This window comes from Lynx canadensis, chromosome C1 (genome assembly GCF_007474595.2).
Source record: "Lynx canadensis isolate LIC74 chromosome C1, mLynCan4.pri.v2, whole genome shotgun sequence".
Taxonomy (NCBI): domain Eukaryota; kingdom Metazoa; phylum Chordata; class Mammalia; order Carnivora; family Felidae; genus Lynx; species Lynx canadensis.
The window spans coordinates 148260180-148285002 of record NC_044310.1 but is presented as its reverse complement, the minus strand read 5'-3'; the positions used below and the strand labels follow the sequence as shown (position 1 = coordinate 148285002).

The window sequence follows — 24823 nt, the reverse complement described above, 5'->3', positions numbered from 1 at the left end:
TGAGAAGGGTAAACTGTAGAGGAGGGGAAAAAAGGGTGAATTGTGTTTGGAACCCCTTCTCCAATCGCACATTAGACTCCCTGCAAACAGCAGACAGGAAGCAGCCTGCCATACCTGGGCTCGCATAGGAAGGCCGTGTTTTCACCATCTGCTCTCCAAACGAGCCACTCCCGGAAGGACGGGTGGCAGAACATGCGGGTTTTGTCTCGCCTCTTAATGAGGAAGCAGGAGAGAGCATCCATCCTCTGCTGGAAGTCCTCCCATCCCTGCTCCCCTTGTACGTGGCCCGCGTTAATGGCCTGAAAGATCTGCTCATCCGTCATGGGGTGGAGGGATGCGAGGGCCACGTTTAGAATCGGAAGTGCTCTCTCGAAGGCGGACTGGGTCATGAACTTCATGTTGCACTGCAGCAGATAGAGCTCAGACAGAGACACGGGGACCACCTTGTAGCTGGCACTTTTGATGACCAAATGTCCCCTCTGGAAGAGGTCCAAGGTGAGTTTGAGGTACAGGTAGGAGCCGAGGCTCCGCAGCACCAGGTGGCTGCTCACTTTCCCAATAAGGGCGGCGTCGGCCTTGCCGTTCAGGGAGATGTTGCTGAGGATGTCCTGGCTGCTGTGGACCCTGTGCTGGACGTAGGCATGCAGGTCACTGTGAATGTCTTTGTTGTCCGGAAAGTCATCTAAGGAAAGCTTGACGAATGGCAGTGTGCTCACAATTTCCTGTGGAAAAAAAAAAAACGCCAAAAACCCACAGTGTCAGTCCACAGAGATTTCTTTTTTATGTCAGCTGCATTTCAAACTAGATTCACTAGTTTTCTTTCAAGGAGGATTTTCATGGATTACAGGGACTCATTGTTTTGTATTAAAACATGTAATAGGATAAGTTGAAGATAAAAAGCTTATGTGAAAGAAATCCTGATGCGAGATCGAATCAGTAATGGCTTTCCCGAGGCCCTCATCTGAAGACTCAGAAACGAGCAAGATGTAAGAGCCCCGGGCAGACAATGGCAAGCTGGCCATTCCAGCACAGGGGCAGTGAGACCCTGAGGTGACCCAATACTCATAATCCTTACATTGTGCAGAGGTTACATAACAAGGACAGACACAAACCAGCACTGTGTATCTAAGAACACGGCCAGACACCGAGATAAGAGGCATCCCTCTCTGTGCATCAGATACTGGGACTGTATAACTGAGCCAGGAAATCTGAAACGGCCCCTGCCCCCCAGCAGGCTATACCGCAGCCACAGCATGCCTTAATGAAGGTGCCGTACTTCAGGATAGCCTGCTAGCATTTTTTTAACTGCTGTTCATTCCAAGTAAACTTTTAAGTTCAAGTATAACATACAAACCATAATTGCACAACGTCATTAATTTTTACAAAGTTAAATACATCTGTGTAACCAGCAGCGAGAAACAACGTCACCAGCTCTCGGAAGCCCTGTGTCCCTTTCCATCCCACCCCCATCCGAAAGATAAGCACTCTCCTCACACCTAACAGCAGAGAGGAGTTTTTGGTTTTTCCTTTAAGCTAACCACTATCTGGGGCGCCTGGGTGGCTCAGTCGGTTGAGTGTCCGACTTCAGCTCAGGTCATGATCTCGCGGTCTGTGGGTTCAAGCCCCGTGTCAGGCTCTGGGCTGACAGCTCAGAGCCTGGGGCCTGCTTCATATTCTGGGTCTCCCTCTCTCTCTCTCTCTGCCCTCTCCCACTCATGCTGTCTCTCTCTGTCTCTCAAAAATAAACAAACACTAAAAACAATTAAAAAAAAAAATAAACTAACCACTATCGTTTCTGAAGAATTTGACCCATGTCCTCACTGAATATAATAATTGCAGGGGGCAGGCTGAGTATAATCACTCCCATTTTATATGGATGGTAACCGAACCCTGTGAAAATTTAAACAGCTAGTACAGAAAATATAGGACTCCTATTCCTTTGCTCTATCGATTACCAAATTCCGCTTACTGTGTGATAAATGACTGCAAAGGGTATAAATCAAATGGCCATAAAAACAAATGTCAAGTGAGGCTGAGGCCTAATGCCACTTTTAATGAGAAAAGAAAAGAACCCAAATGCTATTTTTAAATAGACATCATCACAAAAGGGCAAAAATCAAAATCTAAGAGTAATATCTTTACTAAAAAAGGACAGGGGTAGAGGGAAGAAGTCAAAGGTTGGTAAGATATAATTTGGGTTCAAATGAGGGGAAAGATGAGGAAAAGAATTAAAAAAAAAAGCACTTCATTTCACTACAAGTGGAATCTTATGTTGAAGTTTTATGAAAAAATAGACCTTATTTCAGAATTAGCCTTAAAAATCTTTTCTTCCTTGAAAGAAAGGAAGAAAGAAACAAGACAGAGAAGGAAGGAAAGAAAAAAGAAACAGATTCCCACTGCAATTCCACACAAATAACTACAGGAATAACTTTAAACTCCAGTAGATAAATTGAGTTACTTCCAGGGCTGGACTCTTGTATTTTGGAAGTACAGGGACAGTGCAGTGCTAAGAGGAGACTTTCCTGACATCTTGATTCATGGAAGGTAAAAAGGTCAGAGTTTCACTCATTTGGGGCTTTGTGGACTAAATATATCAAAGTCCTAATGTAGTTTTCAATTAAGCAGCTAAACGCTTTTTAACAGTTTATGTTGTTAATCACTATAAATTCTGGGTATGAGGTCTTGGAAAGAGACTGGAGAATTCTTTCTCACCTGAAAATTTGCTCTTACAGTCACAATCAGCTTCAACCAGGCAGGAAACTTAGAAATAATTTTGGTAATAAATGAAGAAAGCGTATCTCCATAATCAGGCTTATGAAACTCCGCTTCATTTAAGCCATCTATCAAAATAATATATTCTTCTTCAGGAATTTTCTGCTCTAAAGGATAAAATAATTTTTTAATTAAGAAATTATACATTTCTAGAAAATGGCACCACCCAGTGAATTTTAGTGTTAGGAAAAGCTAAAAAGGTTTACATATTGCAGAAGAAACGGTTTTCAGAGAAGCACATTTTCTATTAAATTTATAATGAAAACCAGAGCAGACAGCCAAGAGAAAAACAAATCTTATAAAACAGTTTTCAGAAACATATTGTATTACACACATTAGCAGGATCTCACCCATGGATATGATACAGTTAGCTCTTCATACACTCCTTTCACTGGGGTGAGCTATAGCTAAGATAACTGGCATATATGGAGATTAAATCTGGAAAAGATGCTAGGTCCTCCCCATAGAATCCCCCCTGCCCTGCAATGGATGTCTGGGAATGAAAAGGGACCCTCAAAAGCCAAGCATCTGGCCCAAGGCACACAGCCAGCCAGTGGTGAGAACCTCACTTTTACAGACTCCTAGAACAGGGCTCTTTCCCACAAGCCTGAATCTAGTTTTCCATTTATTAGCACCAACTTTCTGTCCAAGAAACTGAGGACAAATGATGACAGATCTGTTTCCATCCCAAAGTGCTATGGAGGCAGGTAAACTAGCTTAAAAGGTGAGGAATGAGGAGGAGAAAGGATAAGAAATGAACAGCCCATAATAGCATTAATGTCCCCTACCTTGTCGAGTATTTCAAGGGGGAAAAAAAAAAATCAAATGAACACTTCTAGAAAAGCCTTTAGGATCAACTCAACTGAGCAGAGCCCCTGAAAAAAAAAATAGCTGGCAAGTTCTCCAATCAACCAACTTGTTCCCCCACTAGGTAGGAATATAAAATATGCAGGCAACAGTTTCTAGGGCATAAGTCATCTGTATAACCTATGGTTACAAATTAGCTACTTTGGAAATATTCAACGGGGAGTGAATTCTTTATCGGAGGCATTTCTTTCAAAACTACACCATTCAAGAAGCAAGCAGGGACCCTAGGGAGATGGTCCTGAGTAAGGGAATGAGCAGTGCACACATTCACCCACATCCTTGCCTGGCGCCCACCCTCGCCCCTATCCAAATGCTTCTGAGGACCGTCCCAGGGACTCTGGACTAGAGAGAGAGGGTGTGGGTGGCTGCTCGGAAGTACCGTTTCTCAGGCTTGTGAGCGGTTCCAGCACTCCTCTCCTGAAGGCGGCCACTGGGTCCTGCACGCAGGACCGGAGGCTCAGCATGCTCTGTAGCTGGGGCTCCCTGATCAGTAGGTCCCTGTAGGCGGCCAGCTGGTGGGACCGGCACAGCAGAGCTGCAATGCTGTGCACGAACTCGGGCACCAGGCACGTGTACGTGTTGTCAGCTTGGCAGTAGTGGTAGGCCACGACCTATGCGGGAAGCAGAGCCATCAGCACCCCTCTTGACATGCTCCCTCCGTGATCTCAAACACATGCGATGCCCCCTCTGCCACGGGAATGAAATACGTTGTTTCTATCCCCCAACACTGAGTCACTATTTAGCTTAATTGTTTCAGTTATTCTTTCATTCATTCACATGGTTTGCCAAGTTCTGGGCAGACTCTTAATTGCAGCCGCAAATCCATCTTGATTAGCACTAAGATCAGCACAAGGTACTCTGTATCAAAAATAATGAATAAGCCTCATTCATAAAACCTAAAGCCAATCCTGGCTTAGAGCATCTCTGAATAATCCCAACGTCAACATCCAGAAGTGCCACATTCACTTCATTCCTACTTTCAAAACAGCAGCATTTCCTTGGGAAACTCATGTGCTGCTCCCCAAAAGCAGATAAAGTTGGCGGGTAGGAAAGTGGCTCAATCAGTTGAGCATCCGACTTTGGCTCAGGTCATGATCTCAAGGCTTGTTGAGTTCGAGCCCTGCATCATGCTCTGTGCTGACAGCTCAGAACCTAGAGTCTGCTTCAGATTCTGTGTCTCCCTGTCTGTCTGCCCCTCCCCGTCTTGTACTCCGTGTCTCTCTCAGAAATAAATAAACGCTAAAAAATTTTTTAAACATTTATTTATTTATTTATTTTTAAAATGTTTTTATTTTTGAGACAGAGACAAAGCACGAGCAGGGGAGGGGCAGAGAGAGGGGGAGACACAGAATCTGAAGCAGGCTCCAGGCTCCGAGCTGTCAGCCTAGAGCCCGACGCGGGGCTCAAACTCACAGACTGTGAGATCATGACCTGAGCTGAAGTCGGACGCTTAACCGACTGACCCACCCAGGCGCCCAAACATTTATTTATTTTTGAGAGAGAGAGACCACAATCCCGCGCACACATGGGTGCATGCATGCAGGGGAGGGGCAGAGAGAGAGAGAGGGAGGGAGAGAATCCCAAGCAAGCTTCAGCACTGTCAGTGCAGAGCCCTTGCAGGGTTTGATTCCACAAAAGGTGAGACTATGACCTGAGTCAAAATCAAGAGTCAGACATTTAGCTAACTGAGCCTCCCAGGCACACCCACAGCTGCTGCTTTTTCCCAGACAGGAGGGCCAGCAGCCTAGCTCAAACCTTTAGTCTCCTCCCCGCACACACACCTGACACCGGAGATATTCAACAACACCAGAGTTTGAAGGACCAAAATCAGAAATTACCAAACGTCTGCCCATAGCGTGAAGAGACACATAGGAGAGAGGTTCCTTCCCAAGCACTGAGGGGATAAGGAGAGTTGCCTTTGTTGGGATGGATTTGAAGGGTCAGCAGGCTAGAGTCCAAGGAAAGTGCCAGGTGCAGAACTGTCCTGGGAGAAGAGCTCTGTAGATGTATGGAAACTCTGATATATTCCCACATGAGAATACAAGGAGGAACAGGGAGTATGAGAAAAGGAAGGTGAAAAAAGTAAAAATGTATGTGTGCAAAGTGCTTTCTGTTCTCCAGAAGGGTCTGAGTGCCTGCTGTTCCCAGAGCTCCTCACAACCCTGCCTCACCAGGTGTGGTTCACAGCTGCGGACTGCACACAGGTTAAATGCCTCACCAGGTAACAAGGGCAGGCAGTGGAAGCTCTGGGATTAGATTCCAGGTCTGTAGACTCTTAAAAGCAAGTGGCAAGAGTAGACATGGCCAATTTGGAACTGTTGTGTGACTTCTGTTTTAGATTAAAATTATCATCCACACTCTGAGGAAAGCTGATTGCTCTTCCTCTTTGTCCTGGAAAGATGAGCAGGAAGACAGGAGGACCCCTAAGCTTGTAGAAACCACCAACAAGACAGGCAGCACCCCGGTCTATGTCAAGCACCGTGTCTGACCGAAGAAGTCTGTCAGCCCAACAGTGGGTCATGAAACCAGTCTGGAGCCACAACAACTTGTTTTCATTTCATAAAGTTGGTTATATAAAGCTGCGAGAATACCGTGATGCTTTTGCTTCAGTTGTGTGTTGTGAGTACGTGCACAGGTCTTCCGGGTAAAATATATCTCTTATTGCAGGTCACAAAGTGGTTTGAAAAATCACTATAGCAGGGTGGCTTTGAAGTCTGCACTATACTCTTCATCTCAGATCGCTCATTTCTGACTAGAGGACTGTCACCAATCAGTGGCCGGAGTTGCCTACGCCAGTGAGGAACAGCTCTCACCCGAGAAGGAGAAGCAAGGAGCAAAGATCTGGGCAAAAAAGCCTTCTTTTCAGTCCCCTGCACCAAACTCACCCTCAGAGCGTTTCCTCTGAATCCAGGGGCATTCCTAGATGCCCCCTGACACCATCCACCTCATGCTCCCCAGCTCTGCCTGCCCCACCACTGCTGCCCAGGGAGACCCCAGCAGGTCACTAGCAGTGAGAGACATAACTGTTCTAATGCACAGGGTGGCTTATGAACTTGTCACAGATGCTGAGCAGATGGAAAATTTCAGAAGGACCCTGATGACCGTGAATCTATCAAGAGAAAGTCAGCCAAGTCTCTTTTTTAACCTCACAAGAAACCTCTGACAGAGGGATGCAGGGAACCAAAGTCCCCAGGCAACAGAGAACAGGCGTGGTGAACTGGATCACGTTCAAGGCTCCCAAGTGAAGGACAGCACATGCTTGTAAGGATGGATTTGTGGCACCTGTGATACCACCTGCTACTTTGAGGAATTCTTTCAATCCATTTTTTTTTAATTTTTAAAAAAATTTTACAATGTTTATTTATTTATTTAGAGAGACAGATAGAGTATGAGAAGGGGAGGAGCAGAGAGAGAGGGAGACACAGAATCCGAAGGCTCCAGGCCTTCAGAAGAATCCGAAGGCTCCAGGCCCTGAGCTGTCAGCACAGTGTCTGAGGTGGGGCTTGAACTCACAAACCACGAGATCATGACCTGAGCTGAAGTTGAGCGTTTAACTGACTGAGCCACCCAGGCGCCCCTCAATCCATTGTTTAAGATGAATCAAAGTCCCCTGCCAGTGTCTGGAGATATTTATTTTCATTAATACCTTTTACTTGGAGTACTTGATCACTATTTTATCAAAAGCTATGGTTTTACATTAAAGAACTATCTCTGTTTCAAGATCCCTTTTTCTATTCCTTTCTCAGAAGCCAAACTAACAAATCTTGTTCTCTTTCTAGAAGAGTCCCCTAGAGCAGGAGCAGGTTACCTTAGAAGCGAGGTATTTCACTGCGTCCTCTCTTGGTCTCTGGTTCTCAGGAGTATCAGACCCAGACCCAGGGGGTGTTTTGGCCATGTTGGTGACAACTGCAGAAGAGCTCGGTGAAAGCAACGGAGTGAAAGGAAGATCCTGGGAGGAATCCGAAGCTGCCGAGAAAGAGGCCAATTTCATCATTACAACATCAGAATAGGGGTATGATGAGATAGTGAACGGATTGCTTGAGTAGACCCAAAGAGTACTTTAATAGGTAATGAGTGAACAGCGTTCCAAATGCAAAGGTCCAAAGGAGAACACAAAGTGTCCCTCTCAGCCCTGCCCCCCATACACCCAGATACCCTCCCAGGAGCAGTGCTCTTTCTGGTTTCTTTCATTTTCTTTATATCAAGTCTTTTCGCCATATATATATATATATATATGTATATATATATACATATATATATATGTATATATATGTATACATATATATATATGTATATGTATATATATAAACTTTCATGGCTCACTGTTCCTGTTCACCATGTTAGAGACACTTTCTTTTAATGGGTTTATTATACATACAATAAGATGCGATTACTCAAATATTGGCTTCTATATTAAGTTAGTTTTTATACTATGAGTAAACCCAGCACAGAGGACAAAGGCTGTGGAGAACAGGGTACAAAAGAATTGTGCACAGACTCCTCCTGGCTTTTTCTGCCAGGAGCCGAACCCCCTTGGTTTTAGGACCCGAACTCTCCAGGGCACCTGATCAGGCCTCACAGGCCCTACAGCTGAGACAAGACCAGGGAAGGCTGTTCTCATCCCAGGTGATGGCTTCCTGGGTGCCAGGATAGATGGAAGGGTTCAAACAGGTTTCCCAATGTGCTGCCAGACCAGGTACGGCAGCTAGAACAACTTGAGGAACATGGGGACTGTTTATCCCACAGCAATGTCCCCCATCTACCTGACACGAATATCATAAACTAGATGAGTGGTTAAATATGCACATACTTTTTGGTGGTGAACTGGGGCTGCTGGAAGCAATCTGCCTCATGCGGCTTCCGTGGCAGCTAAGTGCCACCAACTTAGAAATGATTGCGGTCTTCCCAAAGCCCACGTTTCCAACCACCACGGCTCCTCTATTTTCTGTCAGTTCTGTGTTCCTCAAGTTTTCTTCTATCTGGTGAAAGAGCCAATCCCTTCCCACAAACACAGAGTCCGTTGTTATGCTTGGTACTTCAAACAACAGGGGTTTCAACAAAATGTCCTGTGGCTTGTAGGGAGCAAATCGTGCTTAGAAAAACAAAAAACAAAAAACAATCATTATTTTAGAAGAATGTCATAATTTTATACACTGATATACTTAGTATTAGCCTAAATTTAGGTTTACCCTACAAGGAATCCGTATTTCCAGTCTGGTTCTATGAATACTTCTGTAATACCTCATTTATAATCCCCTGTTGGTTTTACAAAGAGTCCTATTAAAATGACTTGCTACTTCTTTAATCATGACTCAGGGCAGACACCAGAGGATTAGGAAAAGGGATTCAAGTGGCCAAACCAGGCCTCATCGGTTTGTCTGAAACAGTGTTTAAGATGGCTCCTTCTACTACTGTGTTAGTAAAATGGAAATGTTTTCCTAGAGACGGGGCCCCAGCTCTCATCTTGGTGTGATGATGAGTGGCCCCTTTGGCAAGGTTCCCGACCACCCGACTGTGTGTTACGGGTAGACTTAAGAGGTGACCAACAGCCCAGGGAAATGAAACAAAGCTGACTCTTTGTTGGTCACAAAAAATATCCAGTGAGTGTTAAATTACTCCTCATTCCAAAATAATATACTGCAGAATTATTTTCCAACTCCAGAAACGAGTTCATCACATATTTTAAGGAAGAAGTCCCAAACCACTAAAGGACGGCCTCCTAGCACATTTAACAAACTTTTAGCACACACACACAATTCATGTCATGGTTTTAAATGAGCTGGCTTAAACGCTGGTTATCCCAGATCCTCAATGTTGAGTGAATGTGCTCATTATATCCATTATCCCAGCAGATGCAAAGATAAGTACCTTTAACTTCCTGTGCCCTACCTCCGGCTGTATTGTGCCACGGCAATCTAATTGACGTTCGAAGAGGGGCATTTCTCTGCCCGTCTAAATAACTCAGATCCTCCAACTTGGTTGAGCTTGTTGCTGTAATATTAAACTGAAGTTTAGTCTTTTCAAAGTTGATTTTAATATCATACCCAAACTACTACAAATTATAAATTACTAAGCAATTCCGTTCAGGCTTTCCATTCACTTCAAAGTAACTTTAGTTTTGTTTGCCCATCCCAGCTTATTTTTCCAGCAAGGAGTTCACCGAAAAGTGGCAAAAACCAAGTGTCTCTCATTCTTAAAATTGTGCTGCTATGGTTTCCAGAATTCTCCATTATTCCTGGAAAGACACAGACTTCACCAACAATTTTTATGAAGAAACTTGACCATCACGTGTCACTCAATACAGCTGCAGTACATACTGCAGACACAGAGCACGATCCCAGAGGTCTTTCCCTGCAATTCTGGAGAGCCTTCTGCTGTTGCTGGAATCCCAACCTTGTTAATTCAGGGAGCAGATTCTGCTGTACAATTCCACGGTGCTCAGAACACTAATAGTCAGCTCAGGACAGTGAAAGGAGCCATGTGGATTTCATCAGAAATAAACATTCCTAAGCTTTACATTTTTATGTATATGTTATATGCTATTTTATGTGTATTTTTAAAAATTCTAAAAACAAGTAATATTTACCTCTGATCAAATAAGTAAGTCACACCACACAGGTACCAGTTAAAATGCATTAAGGGTCTATGAGAGCATACATACAAGTTCAATTATAAAAACAACCAATACGGGAGGGGAAGGAAAAAAAAAAAAAAGAGGTTAGAGTGGGAGACAGCCAAAGCATAAGAGACTCTTAAAAACTGAGAACAAACTGAGGGTTGATGGGGGGTGGGAGGGAGGGGAGGATGGGTGATGGGTATTGAGGAGGGCACCTTTTGGGATGAGCACTGGGTGTTGTATGGAAACCAATTGGGCAATAAATTTCATATATTTAAAAAATTAAAAAATAAATTAATTTAAAAATAAATAAAAAATAAAAACAACCAATACAAAATAATGTTGCTAATTCTTAGCAAATCTTAACAAATACACAGTATGTTTTTACCCTAAAAGAAAAAAAGAAAAAAAAAAAGAGTCTCCTCTTATTTACATATATATCCTAGGTCACAATGAGAGAATTCTAAATAGGATTAACCTAATTTGTTTGTGGGTTGAGTGACCCAACATTAAGATACTGCTGATCCTACACGTACAATTCTCTTCCAGGATAATAAAATATAGGCATCATTTGAGGGCAAATGAGTGGGGAACAGGAGTGGCATTCTGAGGGCTAGGGCTTCTAAGGACTGGTAAAATCATTAGCGGGACCAAGTTTTGAGGGAGAGAAGTCAAGTTGGGCCATCTGTCTGCCGAAAGCCTTATGGCTGCACAGCATCCAGCCATTGACCAGCACCATCTGACCAATCTGGGTCCTCCCCATTTCCCATCCTCGGGCTTTTATCACTGTTAGCACCACCCCCCTCATTCCATTCAATAAGCACCTGGGCGGCTCCAAGGCCTGGCTCTGTGGTGGCATGTCCCCTCTTGCCACGTTCCCCAAAGGGCAATCCACCCCATGCCCTACTCACTTTCCCAGTCCCAGGAGAGACATCTGACGCCTTGACTTCACAACAACATACACGTATACTCCTGGATCCTTCTGGTGTATATCCACAGCCTAGGTACACATCGTGTGCACGCTAATGTCAATATTCCACACCAATCTTTCCCATTAGAAACATTCGGCTAAGTCCTTATGTAGGACTCCCACATAAGCCTAATTTATGGGAATCCAATGGCAGCCTCTAGCTTCAATCTCAGTCCCTCACAAGTAGGGTGTGTGAAACTTCCAGGAGGGCCACCAGGACCAAACTCATTACTCTGGCTCCCTACAATAATATCGCTTGGAACATATAGTTCTAGGTTCCTGCCTGGGACCTGGGACTCTGACCCAGGCCTCTGCAAATGCCCCCTTTCCTCAGCATGCCTCACTGTGGACACACCACATGTTGGAGGCTGTTGGGGGAGAAGGATTAGCCACAGCTGTAACCCATAAGCCAAGTTGGGTTTGGAGCTGGAACAGTCACAAATATCTGGCCTGCTGCTTCAGCCCTAGAGAACTCAAAGACACTTGGAGCCTCCAAAGGATTTCCTATTTCTCTTCTTCCCCTAACCCCTTAGAACATGACATTCAGTTTATAATTTTGTGACAACTAAAAGGACTAAGAATAGGAGAGTATACAAAGGGCATTCCAAAGAGAGGATTGCAAATAAAAGCCCTAACTTGACACAGATGCAGGAGATGGTGAGGCTTCAAACACCTCTGTTTTCAGATTTACCATCACTATAGCTCTGGCTCCAAAGTGTGCAACAAAGTGGCCTCACCCTCTCCGAGGCTCTGATTCTCCATTGCAAATGGGATTAAGATGAAGCGAAACGGACCGTGGCTCAGTGGGGCTGCAAGACAGGAGCTGCCAGCTACCACTGCTTCCTACAGCGTTGTCACGGCCCCTGAGAGAGACTTGAGTTGGGGCAGTGAAGCTTTAGGTGCTCCCCACCTACCAGAGCAAGCGACCTGGACCACGTATTGCCTTCTCACACATGTGTACAGTAGAGTTTCAGATATTACCAGCACAACAGCTAGACTCACTTCCAGTATTTAACGATAACTGTTTTCAAAATCCTCAACACAACTCAGGGCTGAGAAAAAGCAGAGGGAAAACAATAATTTTATGCTGCCGTAAACCTACAGCTAGTAGCTCCATGGTTAAATTACACACTTGTTGCATACACACACATCACATCGACCATCTGAGAAGGGTATTTTAAGGTGCTGCAGGAGAGTTTTTTGAGGGGGTGGAGTGGGGTGGAGGGAGCAGAAGGAAAATTCTCTAATTGGAACAAAAAGAAACATCGGTTGAATACCATGGACTAACCTATCAAAGGTAAATACTATTAAGTGGAGGCAATGACCAGTTGGAATTTCAAGAAAATTGGCTGGTAATTCTGTTTGTTGGTATTCTAGAAAACTAAATACAGTGTCTGCGATCCACTTAGCAATTCAAAAGAAAAAGAAGTTAGTCAAAAACAGTGGAACCTAATTACCCAATTTCTAGATTATCTAAGATATCATGTTAAAGGCTTCTCCTCCTGTTTCCTAATAAAGGAATGAGGTGCCCATGCCACACATTTGATGTAGTATAAAGTAATAACCTGACTGCAGCATTTTAAACCAATTCCACTCCAACAGATACCTTTACAAAGAAAATCTCTGTAGAGTGAAACAATCTCCAAACCTAGCCAACTTATTTTTATAGTCTTTGACGTACGAATTTTACTGATTTCATTGTATTAGACACAACAGTGAACAGACAACCACAGTTCTTTGTAACAGGCTCACTGACAGTAAAGGCTGGCAACCTCAGGAACTCACTTCCATAGGCTCACTCCCTAGGGGAAGGGGCAGGCAGGTCCCTTGGGGCAGCTGCAACCAGAAGCCTGGTATCGCCTTTCCTTCATCTGCCATTCCTTACTCTTGCCCTCATATGCTAAATGTACTCACTTGATGTTTCCCAAATGGCAATTTGTGTTTGCATGGATCTTCAGATGCAAATAATTCCCAGGGATTGCAATATATGGTCTGTGACATATTATTTAAGGCCTTCTAACATTGAGGGTTGTTTACTACCCTGTTTGTAACAGCTGGCCTTCTAATCACTAGACAAAGTGCTACACACAGTCTATATGACCTGAATCTTTTCTTTTCAATGATACTGGAAAAGTCTTGCCATTACTTTTTATTATTATTATTATTTTGTTTAATATGAGTTGCCATTACTTCTTAACTAAGGTCCAGCTTCAGGGGTAGGAAGGCAGGCAGTGAAGTTTCTCCCAGACTCCTGCTTGTTAAAAGGTACCATGAGGTAAGGAACTTGCTTATTTCCTTCCAAAACAAGCTTTCAGTTTATAAAATTTGCAACACAGAAGAAATGAGCAAACCCATTAGGCCAGGCAGCCACGCTCAAACCCAGAGGTAACACCCTCCCATTCCACAGGAGGTCTAGCTCAAGAGCGTACAGAGACGCTAATGAATAAGCACAGCAGAAATCAGAAAGCGCTGCTCTATAATCACCGCAGTCTCCTGGAAAAACTCAGCTCACACCCACTGTCACTCCACATGCCAGGAGATCACATGAAAGAACATCAGGCAGAAAACATAACCCCAAATGGGGTGCTTCCAACACTATTAATGTATTAATGCATTTACTAATTTTAAAATAGCTTGATTAAATTGAATGCAAGTTTGCTATTCTGTTGAAGTCAATAAAACTATCAGGTTCTGGGATCATATAAATGAATCGTTCATCATAACTAGGCAGATAGACACAGTCTAAAAGGCCTTGGGTGTAACACACTTTGCTGTATGTAGCAGGATAGTGGTGGGAGGGCATAAAAGCTTTCGGAAGAACCATCACTCAATACGCATAACGCTCCCCAGTATTTCTCTCTGGCAGACGTGCCAAATCCCTCTTCTGGAACAAGGCCATTTACTTCCTTTGAAAGTGAATTAGAGCTGCGCCTCAGAACTTTTCCATTAGGGCCATTTATGTATCAGCTGCTTCAGAGTTCCACTGAAAAAAGAATGCCCAAGAACAACCAGTCTGGCTGGCCACATCCCCAAGGAACAGTAGAGAAAAATCGTTTGATGCAGGGAGACAGAACCTGGGAGTGTTAGTAGAGGGGGAATTTTCAGTGCTATATTGGTAACAGAGAATAACTGCAACAAGGTCATCTTCTAAATTCAACCCAGGAGCGTGGAGTTTAGAAACTCGGGACCGTCAGAGCAGGCAGGACAGCTTGGATGCAGAGTTCCTGTCTTTGCCCATCCCAAACTGCTCTCCTTGTCTGAGGACCCCCGATTGTCAACTAGCAACAGTCACCCCTTATGTATCCCCTTCTTGTTCCAGCTGACCCCATTCCACTAAGGAGTTAGTGGTTGAATACCACTGTCTTTCCCGTTTTCATTTCCTTGACTGACAGGCCGCACTTGGGCTGCTTATGGCTCATGCTGTGAGCTCCCTTATAACTGAAGGATACAGCAAGAGGACCTCCTATCTGTATGATGAGCCTCGATTATAAAAAAAATTAGTTTGAAAGTTGGATTCAAAATTCTTTGAGTTGGCATTAACAAACTCACTGTAAACGACCCCTGTTTACCAACATATAATAAGAAGGTACAAATTCACTCAAGCTTCAAGTACCAAAAACAAGGACAAAATTTTTGGTACTTTCTTCCTTCATACACGAAGTGCCATAGAGTCTAAATATTAGATTTAAAGAATTCCAGAGTGGAAGGATCAGTTAAAGACCATTAAGGACAGCCTTATCATGTTTACAGGTGGGTAAACTGAGGCCTAGACAAGGTAAATGCCTGACCCACGATCACAAATCTGGCTTGTGTCTGGACCAGATTCCCAAGTGGAGAGAGTGAGCATGGGGCAGCTCAGACCCAGTGAGATAACCCTTCTGGAGAGAGGCATGACCTTACCTGCAACTGAGTTGGGCCGTGGCATTACTAGCGAGCTGGAGCTCTGAGAATAAGGGACTGGACCATCTCCAACTGAGGCTTCAGTTTGGGGCAGCACGCTCTCCGCTGACCCAGGGGGCTCCTCTTCTGCCACTGGGGAGCAATTATCTGCCCTGCGATCATGAAGCACTCCTTTCTGTACCCCTAACCTTAGGCTTCCGTCCTTATTCCATTCCAAACTGGAGCCACTCCGGTCATCATTTTCGGATGAACTTGTAATTGTGGCTGAAATGAGAGACCAAAATACTTTGAAGGAGGCCAGGCACAGCTGGGGCTGCTGAGAGTTAACACAAGCATACTGCCCTCCCCGTGATCAATGAAACTTTTCCGGTCCACACAGATTTTTATCAAAGTTATGTTTCATACAATGTATTTTGGTACATTAGAAGAATGTTACTTATCACGGGAAATAAACTAAGTCATTCTACCAGGGAACAAAGGCTGGTAAGATAATGAAAAAGCTGTCTAAAAGTATCTGAGAGTTAACAGTAAACCTATGTAATCTAGAGATGATATATCCCCTCTTAAAGATAAATTGCTCACAAAAGAATTCATATCTCATTAAATTCCTTTGAACCTATAAACATTTTTTTTTCCAAATTAGCATTTGTATATGGGGCAGAGGACACGGTGATACAATGGTTAATGCAGAAAAGATGCGGGAGAGATTCTAGAAGAACAAAAATACAATTATAAAGTCAAGCAGAGAATTTGATCCTTAGAATTAAACTTTATAGCATCTGTTCAAGATGAATCAGAAAGAATGACGTGATTTTATTCTCCTTTAGCAGCACAGAGTGGAAAACCTCCCAGCACACAGAAAACACAAGCAAGGGAAGGGATGCTTGACTACAGAATTTGACCTTGAAGAAAGAAAACCAGCATGGAAAACCATCTTGGCAAAAGAGGAGGAACATGATGTAAGAAAACAGCAATATTCACCCTACATGGCTTCTACCAATAGCCACTTCTAATTTAAAGACCCGAGCCCCTTGCAAGCTCAGGTTACCACAGACCCAACACTGGCTTGTGTCCTAGAGAACAAGGGCCATGTCCTCTGCTCCCTTTGTGTTTCCTGTTTGGATCTCCACAGTCTAGGCCTGTAAGTGAGAGATTCAATGGGATGTGGCAGATCAGAGTGTGGTATAATAGAACTCAGCCACCTGGATTAAGTTACTTCATCAATATAACCCGGACGATACATACTATCAGCAGGCTGGTGGATGAGCTGCAACAGGCTTATCTAGGATCAAAGGGTCTGAGAGAGTTTTGTTTTGTTTATTTTTACAACACTCTTTAAGGTTTAGAAGACAAAATAATTTCCACGCTGTGACAGAAGACATCCTGTCACGATTCTAAAATGTCCTTTAGTCCTGCTGCTCCAATGTGGACTCATTATCCACTGCTTGTCTCCCTATTTAAAAACCCCTCCTACACACTGGAGCCTCAGAGTGTCTACCTCCCTTTTCTGAAGAGCACAGCCCCTGGCACATACTAAGCGCTCAATGAATAAGCAAATGAACAAACTTCTCCTCCAGCTGTGCTCAGAGACGCTACATTTAATCTTACGGTTATTGATTCAGGACTTGATTTTCTGTCTCCAACAAAAATCTAAGCTGATTTGGGACAGGCCCACCCCAGGGTGTCTGCCATTATTCCCAACATTTCCAAGTATTCTATCCATAGTTTTAAAACTGGTATCTCCATCTATTTGGAATCAGTCACAGCCCTGTGTGTTTTTTTAAATGGACCAATTATATGCACATAAGTATGGCAAGCATGACTCTTTCCACCCTGAAAATGCTGGTGATGATCGTAATAGCAGCCACTAACATTTATTTCAGGTTACTATATGGCACGGAGTGTGCTAATGCTTCATAGGAATACTCTATCAGTGAGATCATTGCTTATTAATTATTATTAACTGTAATCTTGTTAATAAGCTGTGACTGTTACAGGCCTTCCTTTGTTAGCCTACTGTTTGGGACTCAGAATGCTCTTGTTGCAGACATAATTAGTTAGGTTCCCAGGCTACCCCAATATCTAAGTTACAGGAACAGTGACAGGGCGGGGGGAGGGGGGCAGCAAGGGTGGAGGTGATTTGTTTGGTTTTATTTTGTTGCTGCTTTATTTGGGGGCACATACTCTTAAGGTCAAAAATACAAAGAAAGTCAGAGTGAGGTTTCTCCTCATTTGCTTTCCCTAAGCACAACACACATCAGAGTCATAACCCCAAAGGTCTGAGTCCTAACTCAGTCCACAAGCAGTGTGATCAGGGACTGGGACTTCCCTCGTTCCTGCTACCATGACAGCACCAGAGGCAGCAGAACAGAACAGGGATGACCTGGTCAGGGGTCCTAGATTGCAGAGACAGGCTGGCAGTCCCATTCTCACTGTTCAGCCACACGTGCCCAGGTACTGATGAGTGGCAGGAAAGTGGGTGCAGGAGGAAAACACTCAGCTGCAGGAAGAGTAGCTGAAAAGGGAAGTCCAAAATGGGGTTGCCATTTCAAAATGAGGGTAAGTTCATAATGTATTTCTAAGTAGGAGACTCTCCCAACTGCCTCATAGTGTTCAACTAAGACACACATTCCGCTGTGCAGGCAGGCAAGAAGTTCTCCAGCCACAGGTCCTCCCACTAAGACTGCCCCGCTTCACAGTATTCCTCCCTACGTTGCAGCACCAGATGCAGCCCACACAGCTTGAAGCCCCACAGTGTAGCCCCACAATGAAGCCCTGACACAGAGACAATGGGGCAGATCCAGGCCCAACAAGAGCAGTTTTCCTGTATGACCCAAGAAACACACCGGATAGGGCAACAACAAAGTCGCCAAGAAAGAGAAGTTGGTTCTTACAACAAATGACAGTCTACTCAAAAATACCTATTTTTCTTCCAGGCTAACAAATTCAAATGCCTCATTAAGTTAATCAGTCACTTTCATGTTAACAGGCGCGTGCGCACACACACACACACACACACACATCCCTATGGCAGCATCTTCACTCTGATGACTTTACTTATTTTCTTGAGCAGCAAGCAAAAGTTTATTAGAGTAAAAGATTAGAAAGGAAGAATAGTAGGAAAGCTCTCTTTACAGAGAGTGGACACCGGGAACTGAATGCCCACTATGATGACTTAAAAAAAAAAAAAAAAAAAGCACCACCTGAAAAAAAACTAAGTGACATTTGATATTTTCTGGAGATTTGGATCTTTCAAGTTCCCTAACAACTCAAAACTTCTAACATTTTATTTCTTCAACTCGTACAGATGCCAGCTTTTGTCAATTAAGACTGGCCATTATCATTCAGACAGGGTCTCTACCATTCTTCCAACACAGAGTATTCTGTTAAATGAGTGATTTCACAGTATTCTATTAAATGATTAAACCTCAAGTTTTATCAAGCTAGGAGATTAGACTTTGCTTCTCACAATTTAGTATTAAATTCGGTTTGGTCCTGCTCACTGATTCACCCGTGCTACTTCTGACTCTGCACACCATTTGCAAACGCCTTTTAACCAGGGACGGCGTGTTCTAATTCCTATGTAGTAACGGCACTTTTAACCAAACCTACTAGCACAAAGGGCTACGTGACTTCAATGCACACTCAAAACATGTTAGGACATATACATGATCACCACAGCGCTTAAGAAGGGGTGGACAGGCTAAGAACCATCAACCCACTTTACAGGTATGGAATGCACTTGGGAAAGACTAATCTCTCCCTCTCCCCCCCCCCCCACCTCTCTCACACACAAACATACACATGGGTAGTGGTAGGTCTAACACCGGCCTTTCTGACTGCCTACACAATATGTATTGAAACTCCCCTTGCCTTACACAGCTCTCAACAAGCAAAAGTTCTCTAAGTGTGTGTGGCTAAAAAGTACTTTGCAGTTCATGAACTTTGCCTTGTTAAAAACAGTAGCCCTCAGGCAGGCGCTAGCGGAGAGAAGCCAGTCAGGGGCACACAGCAGCCAGGAAGTGGAAGAGACATTAAATGTTTTGCTATATAAAGTACTACAATAAAACTGTATTCCTTTCCCTTCCCAGCTTTCCTGCACCCACCCTTTTCTTTGCCTATTGAAGGTTCTTTGATATATTGAATGTACACTTAAAATAGAATTTTAAAAAATCAGTGTTAAGTCCAGGGCCCAGTAAGTAGTTCAGATGGATCTAAATCAAGTTACAGTTTAAAGGAACAATAAGAAGAAAATTAAAATGACTATAGCATTAGTCCAGAATTGTTGAGGAACTAAGGGCCATATCAATCAAGTGTCCCAAACAGCAGAATTTGTCTCCCTTTGAGGTGGAGAAAAGACAAGATGTGAAAAGTGCAAAGGGCTTCGGTTCAAATTCTCCCCTTCCGAGGACCCATAAGGGGTAAGCACCTCCAGGCAGAGTACTAGTGATGGGCACATTTTTGTCTTTACCTTACAGACATCATAATTAGGTATCTGACTGTGTCTCTTTGTACAGGCTGCTAGGAATCCTAAACCTTTCTGCCCACTGAGAAGCAAAACGAATCAAGTCTTATGAACCTGACTCCTGACTTCACCCTTGTTTTGCATTTTTATTTTTTTAAATTTAAGTATCGTTGACACACAATGTTACATTAGTTTCAGGTGTACAACGAAGCAATTCAACAACTCTGTATTATGTTGTGCTCGCTGCAAGGAAGCGTGGCTACCATCTGTCTCCATATGCTGCAATACGATTGCCTATATTCTCTGTGCTGTGCCTTTCATCCTCACGACTTATTCAGTCCTTAAATAGAAACCTGTATCTCCCATCCCCCTTCAATCATTTCCACCCCCCCCTCACCTTCCCTTCCTTCTGCTCTTTCACTTGCTTTTATTTTCTTTCCTCAGCTCATATCATCATGGGGAAAAAAAATCTTATTTTACTAAATGTCTATTTGTAAGCATTTCAAATCCACTGGGGAGGGATTAAGTATAAAGCAGCCTCAGGAAATAACAGCAGTGGCTAACAGAAATATAATAGTGCTTACCATGTATGGGTTCTAAGACCTTATCATATGTCAACTCGCTGAATACTCCTAACAGTCCTACAGGCAGGAAAGCTGCATACGGCCTGAAGCCTTGTCATGGTGCCCCACGCCGTTCTGATCATGCCACACTATCAGAAAAACTGGAGCATGTATCCCAAACCCATGTATTTACAAATTATGTACATGCATCACCCTAATTTATTCTAATACAATCATACACCAAAAAATATATTTTGAAGAGACTTTTTAAAAAGCCCACAAATTGACATTTGTCTCAAGCACTCCACAGACGGTCTTGTGTTCTCCAATTTTCAAAGCCAGGGCTCTATAAAGAGAGTCCTTTGTCCTTCCTTGGGTTGTGGACAAAATCAGATATAAGGACACGTATGTAAAGTGCCTCACATATCATGAATACCCAAGAATGTTTTCCTCCCTACACAACTGAAAATAGAGTAGCATTGAAAAAACAAAGAAACATTTTCAACTTCTATATTCAGTATGATGATTGACACAAAGTTTAAAAGTTAAAACGCTCGACCAATGAATTAAAGATCAAACAAGAAAAAGACATAATGGTTGCTTAGAAAAGTGGGAGACGGGAATGAAAAAAGAAAATCCCAGCTATACTATAGATACACCACCTCCTTTGACCTGCCAGCATAAAGATCACTAACAACTTTGGAAAGAGAAACCCGAGTCTAAATGAGACTGGGTGAAGGGCAGAGAGAAGAGTCGAGGAAGCACACGATGCCCAACGCCCTGGTCCTCCTGGCCTGACAGGATTCGCTTCTTTCCTCGCTCACCCCCAACACCTTACACAGTTCGAGGCTGCTGTGCCGTATTTTGCATCTCCCCAGGTGACAAAGGGAAGGATTGCATGGATGAAACCAGCCTGCCTGAAACCTTCGGACCAGAAACACCAGACTGGGCTTCTCCCTCAGCCCCACCTGCAAAGTAACCAACCACACAGCGAACAGAGGCAGCTCACCTGGAGTGACTGCTTTTACCTCCCTCAGCCCGGCGAGGAGAGGACTCCAGGGAAGGCACTCAACCTAACTCGTCCTTGCCTGGAATGCCACAGGGAAGGTGGCCTGAGTTACCTTTGGCTCTCAGGGACTTTCTGGCTTCTCCTTCCACAATTTCCGATGGACAACGGCTTGGCCTGTATAAAGCACTGCAGAGCCCTGCTCCCCTTCTGGGTTTGCACACCGGCACTATGCTTTGGCTTGTGGCAGACAGATCTCTGTACCAAATCTCCAGCTCAGTGCTCATGGCATTGCGCAAGGCATGCTCTGTTATGACACGCAGGAAGGCCAAGGACCCAAGCCATGGTTCACAGCTGTATTTGTGAAGTCCCTTAGACTGTGGAAACACCTAAAGGATCAGTGGGCGCAGGGCACCGGCAGAGTGGAGGACAGGCCACACTGCCTAAACACAGTCTGACACAGCAGGTAACAGACTCCAGAGAAAAGCCTGTGGATTTAAACACCATGAAGTTTTCTAGTGATAACACCCAATGCCATGCTTAGGTAAAGCTTCACCTAACCTGCATACCGAAGGCACAGACACTGGAGCTTCTGACATAGTCCAGTGACTCCCCAGAATTGTGGACTCTTCCAGAAAGAGCACAAGGCACCACCAGTAGTTGCTATTATTATGCACCTACAGCATACATCTTCCATCAAGAGGTGTCAATCACTGCCATGTTTTAAACCCTGTTTTCAGTAATTGATAACTTGCCCAGGTCTCCAAGGGCGGAAGACCACTCTTTGGTTCCACAGGTGGACAAGTTTGGAAACAGATACTGTGCCTGGGCTTTATTGTAACGATGCTGAAGAAACTTGCTGCTGGTACACAGTAGGTGCCAATAAATGCTTACTACACCAACAGAACAGCCTGAAGAATCCAACTACACTGTGAATACAAGTACTACAGCAGGCATTCTGCTGCCTTGAATCATCACGAAGGATTTCTTTCCCACATTAAGTATATTACCAAATTATATATGTAAAGGCAAATTTTCCTCCTTCACCCAGGAGATTAAAAAGAAAAAGCTTCTATAATTAAGGATGATTTTTTAAATTGCAGGCAATGTAGCAAAATGAATATTAACACAGATCTCAAACACTCTAAATAGTTATTACCAAATCAATTTCAAAGCATTTCAATTTAGTAGCAAGCAGGGCAATACAGGTGGCAACAAAGCAGTATTAGCATAAAATCAAAAGGGCAGGATTTACAACAGGTTAAAATGAAAATAAAATACAATTAATTCCTCTTTGTAGGCCTCTCTATGCATATGATCATCTCCCTTGGGACACAAAGTCCAGGAAATAAAAGGAACAAAAGGTCTCTAGCTACCTCTGGAATCACTCTCATTTTACAAGCCTAGGAGGGAGTCGAGTCACAGGAAGATAAAAGTCAGCCCATGAGAAACTTTTTTTTTTAAATATACTAAGCTACTGGGCAGAAAACAAATATTATCAAACTCTAGCAAGCACCAGCAGGATACTAATCAAGTACCCAGTATTTCTTGCAAGCCACGTTTGCAAAAGAAATGTTTCTGTGAAGGTATGCCCCTGCCTAAATTTACACCTGCCTTCTAGCTTCAAAGGGAGAAAGAGCAAAAACAAGCTGCACCACACCTCCCCGCCAGAGAACGGGGGAAAGGCAGCAGGAAGAGCCTAAGTTCTTTACCCTTTTCATATTCTGAGCACTTAATCTCTTGAAAGCTACCTGGCCTGGTGGAATGTGGTGGCTCAGATGTTGGGAAGCTGGGCAGGTGAACAACACACCTGCTCTGTGTGGGACACATGCCCAGTGGGGGAGATGTGGATGCAGTCCACTCAGAATAACCCTCCTCCTTCATGGAGCTGTCCTAATACCAACTCTCAACAGGAAACAGGTCTGGGATACTACGAAAGTAATTCGGAGACTATAAATGTCAGCAGGTACAAGGAGACAGCAGAAGAAGGGCCTGGAAGGGACAGATGACTAACTTTTAATGGCCTCTTATTCAGCCAGAATTTTTCTAATTGCTACCTATAAGTCCTTCTCCTGGGCACATCTATTATTAACGCATAGGAAGGATTATTATTTTGTTTTTAAATCGTGATAGGAAAGCTGGGTTTTGTTTCTCCTCATCCAATATGCATTCACTTTCTTCCTAAAGAGAGAAATAACCTATTTTCTTGAAATACACACACACACACACACACACACACACACACACAACACTGATCATGATGTGGGCACAGACAAAAACTAAACAGTATGTTTAAATCAAACAGTGCTTGTTAAAAAAAATAAATAAATAAAAAATAATCAAACTGGTATTCACACGCATTCCAGTGAATACACCTACTTCATTTTTTTCTGAGCTGAAATTAACACAGTTTGCAAGTTCCATTTGTTAACAGTGGAAGTAAATTTATTCAAAGGAGTGTCACTAAGAAAAAATGTTTTCTCAGGCACGGAAGAAATCCCTTTAAGAGCCACTTCTTTACAGAGTTTTCCCTTTAAAGCAAGTTATTAAAAAGTTACCTTATGCTGATTGAGTATAGTTTCACATTTAGAAGGTCTTCACACTGCAAATTTGAAAAATCAGACACTAATTTCTAGGTAATGCTAATGATTTTACTATCTACAGAGTAGGAAATTTTACTTTAAAAAATATATGTGTTTGTAGGGAATTCAGTTACTCCCCATCCAGCTGTCAGAGATAGGATTTGTGCATGACAGAATTATGATACTTCTAAAGAACATCATAAGAACGCCGGGGCACCTGGGTGGCTCAGTCGGTTAAGCGTCTGACTTCTGCTCAGGTCATGATCTTACGGTTCATGGGTGCGAGCCCCACGTCAGGCTCTGTGCTATCAGCTCGGAGCCTGGAGCCTGCTTCAGATCCTGTGTCTCCCTCTCTCTCTGCCCCTCCCCTGCTCATTCTCTCTCTCCCTCTCTCTCTCAAAAATAAATAATAAAGATTTAAAAAAAAAAAAAAAGAACATCATAAGAACTTGGACCTCGTCAAAGTAGGGTGAAGTGAGACTCCCCTCTGTAGGACACAATAAAGCTGGAACAGAGGGCAGAGGATCTGCTACCCTCTGACCTCCACACAGAAAGATTGGAAGGGGTCCAAGAAATTCTCCTAATGGTCATTATTCTGCCCTCTCCCCCACTAAGCTGTTCCCAAAAAGAAACTTCTCTTCACCCACAACATGTCAAAACCAGCAGAAGCAGAAGAAGGACACCCCACGGCAGCCCTCACAAGGCTGTGTGAGCATGTGGGAACGGAACCTTCCCTTCATGGCATCTGCTGAGCAAAAACATGTAGATTAAGTATAATCGGCAAGATGGGAATCAGCTTACATAGTAAGAGGAGGGCCAGGAATTTCTAAGGATGGGTTAAAACTATTTGAAATGTCCCCTAAGTGCCCTATATAAACCGTGCTAATACTGTGCATACAATTTTGAGATCCATATGGGCGCCTGCAGCTACCTTAAACTACACAATGCCACAGCAACTGTGTGCACGGGCTGACAAATCTTAAACAATTTAAAGAGGAAAATTAAATGGAAATTTCCTCCCTGCTCTCTCCAGGGCCTATGGAACTTTAGAACAGGGATCCCAACCAGCCCATGACAAGCAG

At 43.6% G+C, this 24823-nt stretch overlaps 1 protein-coding gene across 4 annotated transcripts in view; it reads right to left on the bottom strand.

The window, feature by feature from the left end:
* The window catches only part of TANC1 (tetratricopeptide repeat, ankyrin repeat and coiled-coil containing 1), a 240624-nt gene that overhangs the window by 49120 nt on the left and 166681 nt on the right, over positions 1–24823 (bottom strand). For 2 of the 4 annotated variants that reach the window (XM_032594413.1, XM_030325446.2), the window contains 7 exons: positions 15126–15389; positions 9508–9630; positions 8450–8731; positions 7448–7605; positions 4019–4250; positions 2713–2879; positions 115–722 (listed from right to left, as the gene is read on the bottom strand). In XM_032594413.1, the coding sequence (XP_032450304.1) occupies positions 115–722; positions 2713–2879; positions 4019–4250; positions 7448–7605; positions 8450–8731; positions 9508–9630; positions 15126–15389 (1834 nt within the window). The remainder of the gene's footprint in view (positions 1–114; positions 723–2712; positions 2880–4018; positions 4251–7447; positions 7606–8449; positions 8732–9507; positions 9631–15125; positions 15390–24823) is intronic. The other 2 variants (XM_030325447.2, XM_030325449.2) reach the window with 2 other exon arrangements.